Genomic DNA, 14,523 nt, shown 5'->3' on the forward strand with positions numbered 1-14,523 from the left:
ACCTGTACCTACTAGGTGCACAATAAATTATTAATATAATATACAATTTATTATTCATTTGGTTCTCTCGTTTCATCCCTTTTTACTGACCTATCTTAATGAGTTTTGGTGTAAAAATAGTAATTAATGGATTTAGGAAAGTAACTTATAGAAGAAAGATAATGAAAAGAGAATCATGTCTTTTCTTTGCTGTGTGATCTTAAGAAAATTATTTAGCCACTTTGAGCCTTAGTGTCCTCACCCTTTTTTTTTTTTTTGCGGTACGCGGGCCTCTCACTGCTGTGGCCTTTGCCGTTGCGGAGCACAGGCTCCGGATGCGCAGGCTCAGCAGCCGTGGCTCACGGGCCCAGCCGCTCCGTGGCATGTGGGATCTTCCCGGACCGGGGCATGAACCCGGGTCCCCTGCATCGGCAGGCGGACTCTCAATCACTGCACCACCAAGGAAGCCCAGTGTCCTCACCTTTTAAATGAGAATACTAGTATGTGCCTCTGATAATGTCAGGGCCTTGCTTTGAGACTCACATGAGTTCATGACACTGTAGGCTTGTGGAGGCTTTGCACCATGCACTGTCTGCAAACATACAGTGGTCTCTAGTTTGTGAAGATAAGTGGCTGGTTCTTGGATTAAATTCATGGGATTAAGTTTGCTTTTTTTTTCTTCTCACAAAACATAAACATAGAATGTAAAATAAGTTGCTTATTATTTGTGGCACCATTTCCCCCATCTTTTGAGTTAGATAAGTATTTTGCCATATTTATCCATTATATAGCAAATGACATTTATTGTTCATAGACTTTGGATTTAATATTTTCATTTAATTATTCACTTTGTGATTTAGGCTAAAATAGAAGAAAAGGCCATTTATGAGTGCTGTAGCAGTCGAAATATGTATGTGAACATAGCAAGAAATACTCTGAAGAAGCTGAGAGACCAAGGTAATATCTTTTCAATTAAGTGATAAGATAAAAAGTTGTGATTAACACCTGACACTGAATGTGTTTTCTTCATTAGCAGGGTTGTTTTTAGATATTCAATGAAATGTATGTTTTAAATATTCTGTTGAGTCGAACATGCAGGTGGCATTTTTTTGTTGAAAGTAACAAGTTAGCCTTGAACTTAGATGTAAATATAACCTCACTGAAAGAGGTTATCACTGATATATTTAAATTTGATTTCTGGTTATAAAAGTAATTCACCTCCATGTGGAATAGTATCAGTACTTCTCAACTTTTTAAAAATCAATATTTTTCCCCTAATAAACCTATTTTTTCTACCTCCTTCACCCCCAGTAAAATGAAGTACTGAGGGATAATATTTTATCAGTTAAATTGGGTTTTGTAAAGCCACATACTATTGTAATAGCTAAGATTTTTTTCATTCCTCAAGAGCCAATTTTACTCCTCTGGGGGCAGTACCACCCCAGTTGAGAATACGTGGCATGAGTTCAAATAATACAGAAAAACATCTTTTAAAAAAACAGTCAAAGACAACTGTCTTCCACATCTCTTATATAGACCCTCCTTTACATGACTACAGAGATATATATAATATTCATGAATACAATCATTTTATATACAGTGTGTCTAACTTTTTTTACTCAGTAAGGTATCATAGAAGTCTTTTGTCAGTTAACCTGGAATCCACGTTCATATCTAGATCTGTATCATATTTTTTAAAGACTGCATGAAACTCTATTGTATACAACCTATACTATAAATATTCCAATATATGGAATCTATAATATAGATGAACTAAACGCCTTTGGGTATTTAGATTGCTTACATTTTTTTTTGAGTATAAATTCTGTGATAAATATGTGTGGGCATGTTAACACATTAACATTTACTTAAACCCGAACATATGTATCTTTAGCATAAATTCCTATACACAGAGAAGCTAGCAGAAAGGGTCTGTATGTTTAAAATTGGTAAATATTGGATTTTTTTGTTTTTTTGTTTTTTTTTTGGCTGCATTGGGTCTTCATTGCTGCGCGAGGGCTTTTCTCTAGTTGCGGCAAGTGGGGGCTACTCTTCATTGCAGTGCATGGGCTTCTTATTGCGGTGGCTTCTCTTGTTGCAGAGCACAGGCCCTAGGCTCATGGGTTTCAGTAGTTGTGGCATGCGGGCTCAGTAGTTGTGGCTCATGGGCTCTAGAGCACAGGCTCAGTAATTGTGGCACACGGGCTTAGTTGTTCCGCAGCATGTGGGATCTTCCCGGACCAGGGCTCGAACCCTTCTCCCCTGCATTGGCAGGCGGATTCTTAACCACTGTGCCACCAGGGAAGCCCTGGTAAATATTGTTAACTACCCCAGAAAGGGTTTGTCCATTTACATCGCCCACTAATGGTGGAGTATGTGGTTTTCCTCATACCCTGCCAAACTTTCTTATTTATCCTATTTCAGAGTATGAAGGTATATTTTTAAAAAGGTTATTTTAATATCTTTTATTCCTACGAAGTTGAAGATGTTTATTTCTCTCTCTTTTTAAGTTTGTTCGTTGTATCCTTCTGCCCCCCCTTTATAAATTGTCCTATTCATTTGGGACAGCCTTTTACATATTCTCTTTTAATATACTGCAGATATTTTCTTCAGTTTGTCACTTGCGCATCAGCCTTGTTTATACTTTTTTTTATAATATAGAGGTTATTTTCAAAGTGTAATCAATCTCTTTTTTATTGGTTTCTGGGTTTTGTGTCATGCTTTGAAAGTCTTTTCCATTCTCAAGAATATAAAAAGTGTTCATCTGTGGTTCCTTTATGGCATTTTTTTTAATGTACAGCACTTTAAGTAGACTTAAATACATGTATTAAAATATACGAGATCTCTTAGATTAGTATTTTCATGGCATTCTAGCTTCCCCCCCCTCTTTTCTCATACTAAATATAGCCCATGGAAATAGAACATGCAGGTCTAAGTACATATTTTAAATATTCCCAATGAAAATAGAAATGGTTTGCAAGCTGTTACAGTTGTGGTAAATGATGGTATAAAACTCAGTGACTCAAATTTAGACACACTTTATCCAGTAGTCAAAATGTATTAGTTTTAGCAAATGTGAAATCCTGATCTTTTTAGTAGTTGAGTAGATATGACTTTTTCCCAGTTTGGAATTGGTTATGAAGATGTTTGCCCTCACATGGATGTTTTAAAAGAAAAAGAAATATTTCATTATACTGTAGACCTTTTTATGTTCTGTATGTTTTTATGAAGTAGATAAAAATAGTTCATCTCAGGAGAAAAGTTCTTATATGTTTTAGATGTGTCTGGAAGCAGTAACAACAATAAGACAACTGGATTGAAAAAGAAGGAAAAGAAAAACGGTAAGCTTACTGTGATAATGATAGGCCCTTGCAGTTGTGACCTTAAAGGGGAAGTAAATTTGGTAGACTGCAGCTATTAAACTGTTGTGTTTGTGAAGGATCAGCTGCATACTTTGTACATGTGCTATCCTTTTTAAAAGCTTGTATAAATTGGAGATGAAAAAATGGACTTTGATTTAAGTAATATTTGGATAGAATTCTCAACTTTGTTTTTTCTTTTGGTAGTTAACATGTGTCTAGTCAGCAAGAGTAGTGCTGCTCAAATTTTCAAACTCTACCTGCATTGGAATTACCTGGAAATCTTGTTAAAAATGCAGATTCTGATTCAGTGGGTCTGGGTACAGCCTCAAAGTCTGAATTTATAACAAGAAAGAAGGTAGAGAAAACAATTTGGTTGTATTTTGAATAAAACCAGATGGTTGTGCTTCTCTTTAAAAAAAAAAGCCTCATGTAAGAATTGAAACAACATAGATGCTTTTAGAATCTCTTAATACTTCTCGTAACAAAGTTTTTCGTTTTACAAAAGAGTTTGCTAAAGCATGTCTAGTAAATTCTGCTAAAGCTTTTAATAATAAATTAGAGAAACTTTCTCCAGAGCTCATTAGAGTGAGGGGATCTGGGACTGGGTTACTGGTGTTGGGAAGAGATCTTTGAGCTATTTTGCCTTTGTGAGAGTCATCAGGGTTCCCATTGCCTCCTGCTTGTAAGACTTTGTACTTTTCTTATCTGAGTGAGTATTAAGAACTGTTACGCAAGATCTCGAACCAGAAGGCCTGGGTTTGTGTATCAACTGTGCTGTGTGACTTTGTTCATATGTCCTTACTTTTCTGAGCCTCATCTAATTCATCTGTAAAAGTGAAGTCAGTTCACTTGCCATTCTGGCTTAATGTAAAGTTTAAATCAACATGCTTAGAACAGGTTTTGGCCTGCTTAATATGCACCAGCTATTACTGATATAATTTTAACTTTCCCATCTCTCGCCCAAAGCTTAGGACATCACATGATCCAGGAAACAATATTGATTTGTTGTGGCTCTTATTGAAGGACACGAAGACTTGGATTCTTTTAGACTACTGTCATACTTAATGTTAGGCAGAATCCTAGCATTTCATATCTAAAAGGGTTAGTAGATTCTAACCTTACCACTACTTAAAAAGGAAAAAAAAAGCAATTTAAATTTTATTGAACAGCTTTTCTTTTTCTCTTAGTGCTCATAGGAATTATTCTCTACAGACATCTTAAAGACTACCTTCTAACTGAAGAACAGTTCCGTGAAAATAACTACCCCCAACCCAACCCTGACAAACCAGGAAATATTCTTTTAAACCCAGGCATGACAAAAACTCTTGTAAATGATCGTATGTATATGGGTCCAACAATTATCCTTTCTACACACTAAGACTGGAGCCCTAAAAGTCCCAGTGTTCTGGGACTTCCCTGGTGGTCCAGTGGCTAAGACTCCACGCTCCCAATGCAGGGGGCCCAGGTTTGATCCCTGGTCAGGGAACTAGAGCCCATGTGCCACAACTAAGTCCCATGCTCTAACTGAAGATCCTGCATGCGACAATGAAGATCCCACGTGCCACAACTAAGACCCAGTGCAGCCAAATAAATAAATATGAAAAATAAATAAAAATAAAAGTCCCAGTGTTCTGACATTTTCTAATGGAAAGAAGATTTGTGGCCAGCCATGGCCACAAATGATGGCCAGCATCATTAGGCTACAGGTAAAAAAGCATTGTTGCATTTCATTTTCTTTCCCTTTCCATTTCATTTTATTCCCAGTATCTAAGTGCTTTATTTATGTAATCAGTTTTATTAAATCTTAGCAGCCATTTCAGGTAAGTACTGTTACCACCTCCATTTATACAAATGAAGAAACTAAGGTTCGGAGAGGTCAAATAATTTATCAAAGGTCACTCAGAAAATAAGTGGTAGAGCCAGGATTTGAACCCAAGGAGTCTGACTCTGGAGCTTCTGCTTTTACCCCTAGACATATGTAGGCAGTGCTGTGTACTGTATACTTCATACCCTTTCACTAGGAATTCTTAGAAAAAGACTTACAGTTAGTCTTATTATTTTGCCTTTTCTCCAAATACTGGGCATAGTTAGTTAATATATTTATCCCACTCCCTCTCCCCCGAGAAAAGAGATAACAAGAGAATATTTAACATTAACACAACTGTCAAATGTTAGGTCCATCAGAGTTTGAAATGCAGTTATAGAAGTATTTTTCATTGGCTAGAAGATATTTAGCTTCATCTCTTGCATCTTTAGAACTTCTCTCTTGGGATTATTTTCGCCATTTGCTTTACCTTTCTTTAAATCCTCTCATTGGAAGGCAGTACACTTAACAGTTAAGAACCGGGGCTCTGAAGGAGAAAGGCAAATCTGGGTCGGGGTGCTGGGTAAGTCATGGGTCACTCTCCCAGTGTCGGCTTCCCCACTCTGAATAATGAGATGATGGTAGCTGCCCCATCAGTAGCTATGAGAATCCGTTAAAATAGTGCATCTGAAGTGCTTGGTGCAGTGCCTGCCTCATCATCGCATAACAGACACCCAAATAAAAGAGTTGCTGTCATCATCGTCCTCAGAGCCAGTTTGAGGGTCATTAATAAAAACAAGTATTCATAAACGGGTCTAGCGAAAAGCCCAGATACACTCTCAGTGACAATAAACAAACAGATCACTATGTGTCTAAAAGGAAGACATGGGTCCTAATTCAGGAGTTACTATGTACTAGAGTAGATGACAGATCAAGTTGGTGACAGTCAACTTGTGGTGCTAAAACCACAATTACCTGGCGTTGGGCTGACTCTGGAAGCAGGTGGGAGAATGCCTGTTTGAGCAGTGGCAGCCCTGATGCAGGAAGCAGTTCACCTGCACACACTCCTTTGCATAATTCTGTTCCTTTTCCTGTTACTTCGAGATCACACTGAGTGTGTGCTCACGACAGGATCAGGAATGCAAAGGCAAGTCTCTGCATTCAGGTCCTCATTTCCGCCCCCCCCCGCATCTATTCATGAATAACTCTACTTCGTGTTCTGTTTCAGCTCCTAGGAAGATGTGCTGTCGATGTGGGAAGATCTATGGCGTGGCTCCTGCAGGCAAACACAGCAGCAGAGAGGAATGTCACTACCACCTTGGCCGACTGGTGAGTCATAAAGGCAAGTATCTGGTCATTCCATTTCATTTACTTGACGAGCTGGTGCCAAAGCGCTGGGGAGAAAAGTGGAATAAAGTATTCAGTTCAGTGTGTATTTGTTAAATACAGCCCAGTAAAGAGAAACTGTATTGATTCAAAAGTTTCCATTACAAACACTCCCAACCATCACTTCTTAACTTTGGAGCTCGCTGGCTCAAGAAGTATGGCTGTGATGATTCTTCCGCCTTTTTAAGACCTCAGGTCAATCAGCTACCTCCTGACTTCACCTGCTTTTCACAGGCCAGCATTAGAATAATTGCTTACGGCTTCAGTTCCTTGGCCCCTGCCCTGCACTGAGTGAGGATGAATACCTGCTTCCTCACCCCCAACCCAGCCCCCATTTCTTCTCCAGCACAGTAAATTCCCTACAGTCCACTCAGATGGGTTTTTTCCCCTACTCAGACCAAAAAAAACCTGGGTGCAGTCACCACTGTCTCCCCTCGGTGCACCCTCCCCCACCCCCATTCAAGGCCTTTGTTTTGTTTTTCCCTTTTTTCTTTTTTTCTGCCTATGCCAGCGCCCTTAGTTCCCCCACCAAGGATTGAATCCAGGCCACGGCACTGAGGGCACCGAGTCCTAACCACTGGACCGCCAGGGAACTCCCTGGTGCGCCCTTTCATCTCAGCGGTGTCCACGTCCCATTTGTTCTGTTACCTCCAAAGTGTCTCTTCTCCACCTCTGCTGCCCCCCACCAGGGCCACAAGACCCTCATCTCCTTCCCAAGCTACTGCAGCATCCTCCCAGTCTTACACTCCCCTGCCCCAAGCTACTTCTCAGCCAACAACCCCCAGAATAATTTTTAAATCACAGTTCTGTTTACATCACTCCCTTGCTTTAATGAAAACTCTTCAATAACTTTGTCAACCCTGCCGAATTTGGCCTCTTTCCCCTATCTTGTACCCTTTCCACAGTTTCCTTCCTATCACACTGGCCAACTTTCTGGAACCTTCTAACCTGCTGTCTCCTCTCCTTTTCACACGGCTGGTTCCTTCTCATCCTTTAGGTCTCTCCTTAAATGTGACCTACTCAAGGTTCTTTCGCGACCCCGTGATCTAAAATAGGTCCTCCCTCTTCTGTCACAACCTTTGAGGGCCTTTGACTGTCACTGCCTTTGACAGCACCCAACTGCATTTTGTAATGATTTAGCGATTTATCCGCCATCTTCAAAAGACTGTAAGCTCTCGGAGGGACCGAATGTCTCCCCGGCACTTAGCATGGTACCTAATGCGTACAGGCTGTCAATATCTGCGTGGATAGATGGGTGAACAGATGAATTATTTATGCAGATACGGAAATGAATATGAAAGCTATTATAATAACTGCTATGAAGAAAATAAAGCAGGGCAGAGGAAGTAGAGAGGAACAGTGGATGTGATTGAATTATAGAATAAATATAAAAATAATGGATCAATAGTAAAGTAAATCAGACAAGTTTGACTTAAGTGTTTAGGGCTTAGTTTTAGTGGGTGGGGAGACTATAAATTCCAAAAGGGAAGAAAAATAGGAAGACACTGTAGGAGAATAAAAGTAGCAGATTAACTACTGTGTGGAATAACTAGACGACACAGCGTAATGAACAGAATGGGACTTTGGAGCTGGCGGACCTGAGATTTTGGGCTGTTTCACCACTTACTTTCTCTGAGACCTTGAGCAGGTTTCTGAAGCTCTCTGAGCTTTTGTTTCCATATTCATAGAATGAGCTTTGTGTGGCAGTTTAGTGAGCTGATGTGTCCAATTCCTGGCTTATAACAGATGCTCTGCTAATACTGGTTCTCAGCCTCCCTTTCTCATCACAGGAGAAGGTAAGATAAAGCCGTGAGATGTCAGGATTGGATGAGTAATAGAAGGTTGGTTAAGCAAGAGTCTTCAGTGCCAGCCTGAGAAATCGGCATTTGATCAGCAATGTACAAGTGAAGCATTTGAGGAAAGTGATGTAATGAAAAATGTGCTTGAGGAAGATTAATCTAACCACATTTTATAGGAAGACTGGTGCAAAACCTACTGCAGGCAGAGGGGTTTTTAGGGAGCAGTTGGGAGAATATTACCTTAGGCCAGAGGGAAGAAGGGCTTGGGGTAGGTAAGGGTACAGGTGAGATGGAAGGTGTGAGAGAGATAAAAGAGAGAAGAAGGCTTAGGCTTGTTGCTGTGAAAATGTGCAAAGTGTCTGGCCAAGGAAAATGGAAGAAGAGGGTGTCGGGATTTCAGAGGTCCAGCCAGGGTTGGAGACAACATCTTTATTACGGTCTCAGTCTACGTAACTGGGTGACGTTGCTCAGGTCACATGCAGGAAGGGAGAGGGCGGTAGCTGGAGCCCATCATCCAGGGGCTTCAGCAAAGAGGGAAGGTCAGGGAGGAGAATATTTTGAAAGGATGGTTGACATAGAGTTAAAGCAGAATAAAGAAGTGACATCAGGAGAGGAGCTGAGGGGCCCGGCCACGTTATGGGGAAGCAAAGGGAGGAAGGGAAGAAAGGCATTCAAGACACTGGTAATTATAATTCACCTTCAAAGTGCAGCCTCTGAGAACTCGGCTTCTAGGAGTCAGTGTTTCCTGTTTGTTACATAATAGCTAGAAAAGCAACCATGCAGAGTTTTAGACTTTACATCAGATCGCTTGCATGGTGCGGTCTTAAAGATGCTTGTGAGTGAGACGCTCTGGGAGTTAGCCACTCCGCCTTGTCAAGCTTGCCTGTTTTGATTTTTACTTTTCGTGTGGTTTGCAGTTCTTGGTGGCTCAGAAAGGCGGCACAGCTGTTGTGAAGGTATCCTTGGATCCCCCGGGTGTCAGGTTGCCAAGGTAGGGCTTGTTCCCCAGAATGCTGCTTGTTTCAGAACCAGAGTTGCTGCCTCCTGCGCAGACCTTGGGGATCCATAAGCATTTGGTATAATCCACTAATTTTCAGTTGATGAAATTTTTATGAGCTTAGTTGCTCTTGCCAAAACGTACAGTAACTTATTTGGCAGTGTTTGCTTCAGCTTCACGTTCATGACCAAAAAGAAAACCTAGAAGGCTTTGTGAAGACTTCTGTCAAGTTCCCACCCTGCAGCGGGAATCACGGTGTATTTGCCGTGAATTGTGAGGTGGTACGCTGGTGGTATGTTTTGCCTTATTTATGCATGTGTAAAGAACGTTCCCAGGCTCGCTCTCTCAGTCCCACACAGCGCTGTGATGTTGTTCACACATTTTCAGATGAAGCAACTGAAGCTGAAAAGAGTTAAGTGACTTGGTGGGATACCTGCACTTGGTGATGGAGCCAGGAGTTGGCCCATGATCCTCTTTCTTTTACTTATTAATTTTTCTTTATATATAGTCACTGCTTGTCCTACTCATTACATTGCTGAAATTACACCGGTGGAAAATGTTATGAGTACTACTGTTATCCCCCAAATCAGCATAAAAGCTTTAATTTTTAAAAAACTATTGTTTTTATAGAGACAGTAAAATATTTATAGGGAGTTATCTTCTTTCATATGAGAATCAATACTAAACAGTAGGGGAAAAACAGAACTTGGAATCATGAGACCTCGGAAGCTCCACTGCTTATCAGGCAAGTCTCCCGGATGCTCCAATCTGTAAATTATGAGGTTAATAACAATCCGACAGTGATGGTGAGAATCAGATACACTAATATATGGCAAAGTGCTTTGTATATGTCGAACATTATGTGAACAGTCATCTTTAACAAAACATAAAATTAAATTTTTGTTCCCTGTGGCATATTTGGAAAGCAGATTTGTGGAGTTTTTAAGCTTAGATTTTTAATTGCAGACAATGAAAGCTGCTTCTGGCTTAGAAATCAAATGATTTTTTTTTCATTCAACAAGGTTTATAACTGCATTGTCCACTATGGTATCCACTAGCAAACAAACATGTCGGTATAGAGAACAGAGTAGCAGTTACCAGAGGGGAAGCGGGGGAGGGCAAAATGGGTAAAGGGGGTCAACTGTATGGTGATGAATGAAAACAAAATTTTTGGTGGTGCAGTGTGCTGTAGTGTTTATAGAAGTCAAAATATAATGTTGTACACATGAAACTTATATAATGTTATAAAACAATGTTACCTCAATAAAAAATTAAATTAAATTAAAAATTTAGGGCTTCCCTGATGGCGCAGTGGTTGAGAGTCCGCCTGCTGATGCAGGGCACATGGGTTCGTGCCCCGGACCAGGAAGATCCCACATGCCGCGGAGCGGCTAGGCCCGTGAGCCATGGCCGCTGAGCCTGCGCGTCCGGAGCCTGTGCTCCGCAACGGGAGAGGCCACAACAATGAGAAGCCCGCGTACTGCAAAAAGGAAAAAAAAACAATTAAAAATTTAGTTCCTCAGTCATAGTAGCCATATTTCACATACTCAATCCCCACTTGTGGCTGGTGGCTACCATATTGGACAGGACAGAAATAGAACATTTCATCTTCACAGAAGGTTCTTTTGGATAGCACTGACCTCTAATGAAAATAATTGTAAAGCCTAAGCCAAGAAAATGAAATTATTTTTATTAGCAGAAATATTACCAACATTAAGGAAAAAATTAAAGCTTGGATCATCTTTTATATGACCATCAGATCCACACACTGGCTTTTGTTAGCAAAACTGAATGATAGGGTTAGATTGTATATTCCAGTTAGAAATATTCCTTTAAGATATCTAAGATGTTAAAATATGTTTGCCCAATATGATGTTTAAATTTAATAGTTCCATCTTTATAGTGCTATACAGCCAAAGGTTTGGAACTTACTCAAGTGACAGTGGTTGATCCCAGCCTCCAGGTGGACTATGATACATTTGTGAAACCAGATGAAGAAGTCATTGACTGTAACAGTAGGTATGCATTATACACAGGGGTTTGTTTTTGAAATTATAGAACATTGAACATGTACTTTGAGTTTTAGCCTAGGTACTTTTATTTGATTCAACTTTAGCGCATGAGTTAACACTGTTTTCTTTTAATTAATCTGTTTATTCAAAACTATTCATGTTCTGTTGAGTACCTTGCTAAAATTATGTAGACACTGTATTAGGCCCTGGGTAACAACCCTAAATTAGAGATACGGCCTCAGCACTCATGTTGTTTACATGTTGGAATGGTAGGTAGGAGGCTAGAGAGACAGACAAAAATATTGAACACGTTATTTATTCATTCAATCATTAATCAGTTTCTTCTGAAAATACCATACTATTCCCATTGGATGAAAATTTCTATAATCCTGTAAACGTGTCGCTGAGTATACGTAGCTTTGATATAGCATACAGAACACTGGTTCAGTGCAAATTCTATTTTACTGTTATTAAAGTAGGACATGTTTCTGATCCAAATTCAATGCTAACTTGAGATAGTGTGATATAGATGTGCCTTTAATTTTTAAAAAGCTCATATAAAACACCCGATAATATCATTGATTAATTGAATTGGATTTCCTAAAGGCATATAAGCCATATGACATGACATATTTATATATTTATTTAAATATATCTATTTAAATATAAAATAGAAGACATTGATCTTATTCTACAATGAAAATTTAGAAGTGTTAATTACTGGTGTGACTGTATTTATTCAATCTTCTTTAAATAAATTCTCCAATGGTACTTAATATGACGTGTGTGTGTATACATGCACACATATATACATACATTTGTATATGTATATATGAACAAATATGACTTGATACACATATACACGTGTATATTACATGCATTATATACTATAGTACATAGTTTATAGTATTATAGTATATATAGTATACATAATATATATTATATATGTGTACGTCCATAATTTTGGAGCACAGTAAGGCAAGGTGGTCAAGTGAATTAAAAGTTGTTGTGATAAATTTTGAGAATAATTGTAAAGAATTCTGCTAACAAGAATTTTTTAACCTGAATTTCCTCATGGTTCATAAAAATGGTTGAATACGTAAAAACTCAGTAAAAGTTGCTGTTATCAGAAAATGCATTTTGTTACTAATCTCTCTCCTGAGCTCATTTGATTTTTTTTCCTACTCATTTTGGCCATATCCTAATAGCCCCAGCTATTTTATATTTTACTCTTTTTTTTTTTTACTTTATTGAGCTATAACTGACAAAATTGTACTATATTTAAAGTTACTGTACTCTTATTGGTTCTTGTTCTTCCATGGGTTTAGCGGAATCTTCTAACTCCTTTTTGGAACAAGTCAGGAAATGCTTTGCTAATTACTGATACTCATAGCAACAAAATGAGAACTGCAGGTCTTGCTTTAAAAATAAAAACTTGAATCTTTAAAGAAAAAGTCAAAAGGGGGCTTCCCTGGTGGCGCAGTGGTTGAGAGTCCGCCTGCCGATGCAGGGGACACGGGTTCGTGCCCCGGTCTGGGAAGATCCCACATGCTGCGGAGCGGCTGGGCCCGTGAGCCATGGCCGCTGAGCCTGCGCGTCTGGAGCCTGTGCTCCGAGACGGGAGAGGCCAAAGCAGTGAGAGGCCCGTGTACCGCAAAAAAAACAAAACAAAGCTCTATGTGCTAATGTGGTAGTCATTATCATTGTGTTATCACTGTTGCTTGATTTGCCCTTTTAGACAAAACAAGATAAGAATCACTGTGCTGATGACTTTGTCCAACTCTTGTAAACCAGAAGCAGTATAAGATGCCCAAGTCATTTGGCTAAACAGGTCAGAAAGAAAGTCCATCATCAATTGTGATGAAACCAAAATCGTTGTTTTGACATGGTCTTAGATCATTGTCTTTAATATTCAAGTGGGTAAAACTACGTTTATCTAATAGGTTATTATAGTCACGTCCTGGAAGATAACTTTTTCATATTAAGTCAGGTAGACTTATAAAGCCTACCTATAAGGTAGGCTCAAAATCAAATGGCATGTTCATTTTTCTTGGCATGATAGACTTGAAAATCTCCCCCTTAATACTCCAGGTTAAAATGGTCTGTTCTTTGCTCCATGTCCTAGAACAGGTGTCAGCACACTATGGTCCATGTTAGCCACCTGTTTTTGCAACTATTTTTATTGGAACAGAGCCACCACACCCACTCACTGATGTATTTTCTATCGCTGCTTTCATACTACAGTGGCATTGTTGAGTAGTTATAACAGAAGTGGTATGGCCTGCAAGCCTAAACTATTTATAACTCGGAAGAGAGTTTGGTGGCCACCCCCGATCTAGAACAGTGCTCTGCAACAGAACTCTCCGTTCTACATGTTCACTATCCAATATGGTAGACACTAGCCACATGTGGCTAGTGAGCACTTAAAATGTGTCTAATGTGACCGAGAAAACTATTTTTTCATTTTGCTTACTTAATTTCAATAGTTACATGTGGCTGGTGGCTACCACATTGCACAGCACAACTCTAGAACTTTGGGGACCTTGACTGTTTGTTTCAGCCACCCCTAGGACTTACCTTCATGCTGAGAAGGGCTAGTTCTTCTTTAGTGTAAGAATGTAAGTAAGGCCATTTAATTTTCCTGAGTATCCACCTCTTTCCCTGCAAAGCTGGTACCATAGTATAGATAGTTGTTTCACACAGCACTGTTGTCTGTGCATGTGACAGATGAGACTGGAATGTGCTTCCACCAGACCCCACCCAAGTGTGAGCAAAGACAGCTGGGGACGTAAGCTTTCTGTAAGAAAGCTCTTCACAGGGGTGTCCTTCTGACACCTCAGCGACAGCTTGTCTCAGACTCAGTTTCTCACCATGACTTTCCTGTCTCTCATTTTCCAGGAACCGTTCTGTTTCACTTGTCTCCCAGACCAGAAAATTTGAAACCACTGTGTTTTTTTATTCCTTGTAATCAGTCTGTTTCTTTCACCCAGATTACTCGTAGATTTCTCTATTTCCCCCACCACCTTCTTTTATGTGCTCAGTATTCTGCAGCCAGGAACCAGTGTCTAGGAGGTGGCTGACACATTAAAAGTGAGAATTTAAAGCGTTTATGGATGGGGCGTAGTAGGTGCTAAACATTAAACTTCCAACCCCTTTCTTCTTCTTTTTTATTCATTTATTTAAT

At 39.6% G+C, this 14,523-nt stretch overlaps 1 protein-coding gene across 1 annotated transcript; it reads left to right on the forward strand.

Moving 5' to 3' along the window:
- Positions 1-839: 839 nt before the first annotated feature.
- On the forward strand, positions 840-13,699 carry LOC308611604 (exonuclease GOR-like; the record flags this gene model as incomplete). The annotated part of the gene is made up of 5 exons (XM_081260324.1): positions 840-936; positions 3,258-3,320; positions 6,374-6,474; positions 9,248-9,321; positions 11,231-13,699. Coding segments are annotated over 5 exons (372 nt in total), but the record flags the coding sequence as incomplete, so codon positions are not given.
- Between the last annotated feature and the right edge of the window lie 824 nt (positions 13,700-14,523).

Source organism: Mesoplodon bidens, assembly GCF_964165515.1.
Source record: "Mesoplodon bidens genome assembly, contig: HAP1_SCAFFOLD_618, whole genome shotgun sequence".
Taxonomy (NCBI): domain Eukaryota; kingdom Metazoa; phylum Chordata; class Mammalia; order Artiodactyla; family Ziphiidae; genus Mesoplodon; species Mesoplodon bidens.